Source organism: Fonticula alba (assembly GCF_000388065.1).
Source record: "Fonticula alba strain ATCC 38817 unplaced genomic scaffold supercont2.5, whole genome shotgun sequence".
NCBI lineage: Eukaryota > Rotosphaerida > Fonticulaceae > Fonticula > Fonticula alba.
Window position 1 is genome coordinate 564,841 of NW_009242975.1, and position 3,156 is coordinate 567,996.

At 66.3% G+C, this 3,156-nt stretch overlaps 1 protein-coding gene across 1 annotated transcript in view; it reads right to left on the reverse strand.

Moving 5' to 3' along the window:
• H696_03321 (hypothetical protein) overlaps positions 1-3,156 on the reverse strand; it is a gene marked incomplete at its 5' end in the record, with an annotated part of 26,134 nt that overhangs the window by 1,636 nt on the left and 21,342 nt on the right. Inside the window, 6 exons of the mRNA XM_009497179.1 lie at positions 166-325; positions 502-954; positions 1,370-1,662; positions 1,857-2,178; positions 2,340-2,689; positions 2,818-3,119. Of these exons, the coding sequence (XP_009495454.1) occupies positions 166-325; positions 502-954; positions 1,370-1,662; positions 1,857-2,178; positions 2,340-2,689; positions 2,818-3,119 (1,880 nt within the window). The remainder of the gene's footprint in view (positions 1-165; positions 326-501; positions 955-1,369; positions 1,663-1,856; positions 2,179-2,339; positions 2,690-2,817; positions 3,120-3,156) is intronic.

Here is a 3,156-nt window from a genome sequence, read left to right on the forward strand (position 1 = left end):
GTGTGTGTGTGTGTGCGTATGTGTGCGTGCGTGCGTGCGTGCGTGCGAGAGAAAGAAAGGGGAAGAGGGAACAAGAACACATTAGCGGAGGGCTTGAGTGAGACAGGGAGGCACCGGAAGGGGTTCATGGGCATGGACCGGGCGATGGGCAGCAGGCTGACGCACCGCCCTGCTCGACGAAGGCGCTGTAGGACTTCAGCGCGTTGTCCGCCTGTTTCTGGGCCTGCTCATAAATCAGGGACTTGAGAGTGCGAGTGCCAGGCAGCCATTGGATCAGCCCCAGCTGCAGGGTCAGGGGCACAACGGCGTAGGTTTGAATGCGCGCCTGGCCCAGATCCGAGGGGGCCACCACGCCGGAGCTGGCCGGCCACTCGGTCGGCCAGTCGACGGGTGCACGACGCTCTTCCGATCTAGGGACTTGAGAGTGCGAGTGCCAGGCAGCCATTGGATCAGCCCCAGCTGCAGGGTCAGGGGCACAACGGCGTAGGTTTGAATGCGCGCCTGGCCCAGATCCGAGGGGGCCACCACGCCGGAGCTGGCCGGCCACTCGGTCGGCCAGTCGACGGGTGTGCGCAGGAGCTCGCCCAGGCCAGGCGACCCACCCAGGACGCCGGGGCTGTCAACCATGCCGGCAGGCATGTCGCTGGCACCGCCGCCGGCAAGCAAGACCCGATTGAGGAGGCTGAATACCTGCTGCACACGGGCATCCAGGCGCAAATCCTCCCCGCCCTTGACCAGGAACGTGTGGGACCGGGCATCCGACGCGCGCAGGGTGATGCGCTTCGGTTTGCGCAGGGACGACAGTGTGGCCATCACGGGCGACAGGCCAACCACCCGAGGGGGCTGCCACGCGCCCGCGCTGCCGGTCGACACCATCGCCACATTGGTCCAACGCGCGGCGGCGAAGGGGATCTGCTCGCACGGGGACTCGTGTCCCGGCAAAGTGATGGGATTCTGTCGGGGGAAAGGGGGGAGATCGGAAGAGCACACGTGGGTGATGCGCTTCGGTTTGCGCAGGGACGACAGTGTGGCCATCACGGGCGACAGGCCAACCACCCGAGGGGGCTGCCACGCGCCCGCGCTGCCGGTCGACACCATCGCCACATTGGTCCAACGCGCGGCGGCGAAGGGGATCTGCTCGCACGGGGACTCGTGTCCCGGCAAAGTGATGGGATTCTGTCGGGGGAAAGGGGGGGGGGGGGGGGATTAGGAGACAATGGAGCGTCAAGAAGAAGCATCAGGCTCTGTCCATCGCCACTTGCAGGGCAGCCACACACACACACACACATCAGGGGAGGATGATGCCCCTGCTGTCCTTCCCCATCGAAGACCCTGCGTGTCATCGTCTCACCCCAAGGCAGGGACATACCTCGCTGGCTGGACCACCCACGGCGAAGAGGCGCCGAAGCCCGGGGGCAAAGTAGTCCAGGGAATTCTGCCGACCGGCCGGAATCGCAACCGGCCGGGCCTCGCGCGAAGCCTGCAGCACCTCATTCACAAATTGTCGGAGCTCATGCAGACCCTTGTGTGTGGCAATATATGGCAAAGGCAGGGGCGCATGGGACCAACTTACGGCCATGGAATGCCGACGTGGGAGAAGGCTCGTGATGCCATCGAGCGCGGGCACCAATCGGCGCTTGTTTAGCAGGAAAAATTCGGCATCTGGTTGTCCGACAGGGGCGGCGGCGGGGGCGGCGGGGGCGGCGGCGAGGACAGCGAGGAAAAAAGAGAGCCGAAGCAGGGGTGAGTGTCGAAGTTAGGAACAACCAAAGGAGAAAAGTGCACAGAACAAGGGTCATCAGGGGGGGGGGGACCGGGGAAAAAAAAGCAGCATCGGGGCAGGGAGCCGGGCGCACGAATGGACTCATCGGAAGACCGATCGGCCGAGGCAGCACGTCGGCCGGCTTTCTGCGGTCCGGCTCCGGCGCGGAATTGCTCGAGCATCTGGCCGAGGCGTCGGTTCAGCCGGGTGGCCACATTGATGTGGTGCGAGAAGTCCGTCCGGTCGTCGGACAAGGCCCGGCCCCCGGGAGCCTGGGCCTGGACAACCCGCTCGAGGGACGCCTGGTGCGCGGTCAGCAGGCCATGCAGGCCGATGGCCAGGTCCTTGAGCCGATGTTCGGGATTCGTGAGCAGGTCCAGCTGGCTGGTCCACGGGTCATGATCCACTGGGTCAAGCTGTGCCGGGCAAGTCGATTGACAAGCGTGGCATGGCCCATGGTCCGGCACAGATGTATGTATGTATGTATGTTTGTGTGTGTGTGTGTGCGTCAGTATTTGGAAGCACGTGCCCGCCCACCATGCCCTGACCCTTCCGGCGCCGCCGCGGGAACACGCACCTGGCTCGAAAGGGCCGACAGCTCGGCCAAATCTTTACTCGAAAAGAGCATCGACTGACGCAAGTGCTCCAGCGTCACCCGCAGGGGGAGCCGCACGGACTCGGGGAAGTCCGCCGCAATGCGCCGGAGAAGGGCCAGCAGAGCGGCGCGCTCGCCCGGGCCCCCGGCCCGAGGCTGCAGCCGGCCCACCACCTGCGATACCCAGCGTGTCAGAGGCCATGTTTGCAAGTCCGGGCGCTGGGCAAATGCCAGGAGCAGGCCTGCCGGACTGGCTGCCTGTCCGGAGGCGCTTTCACCCTCATCAGCAAAGAGGGCCATCAGGTCGAGCACTCGGGGGAGATGATCGGCGGCTGGGCCAGCACATTGCCACCACCGGTTGGAAGAGTTAGAGCTGGCCAGCCGAGGCGCCGGAAAGCCCCATGCGAAGGCACCCCCCCCCCACCCACCCACCCTCGCACGGGCACGGGCCACAACGCACTCTGGACACTTGGCCATTCGACCATGGCATTCAGCAGCTGGGTGATGCAGGCCGCGGCGAACAGCTGCCGGTGGCGGGCGTGCAGATTTCTCCGAGTCCCAGGCGCGCCCGCCCGGCCGGCGGCAGGAGTGGCTGCCGAGCTGGCGGTCGTCTGCCGCAAGGCCCGATCGCAGAAGGCCGCATATGCCAAGCGCACGCGCGCCCGGGCCAGGCGGGCGGACAGCCACCAAGACCCACCGGCCATCGGGGCCTGGTTGTCTGGCGCCGCCGGGCAGCCGAGCATGTCGTCGGCCCGCTCGAAGCTGCAGATGTGGATGGTCAGTAGGGTGGGGGGGGGGG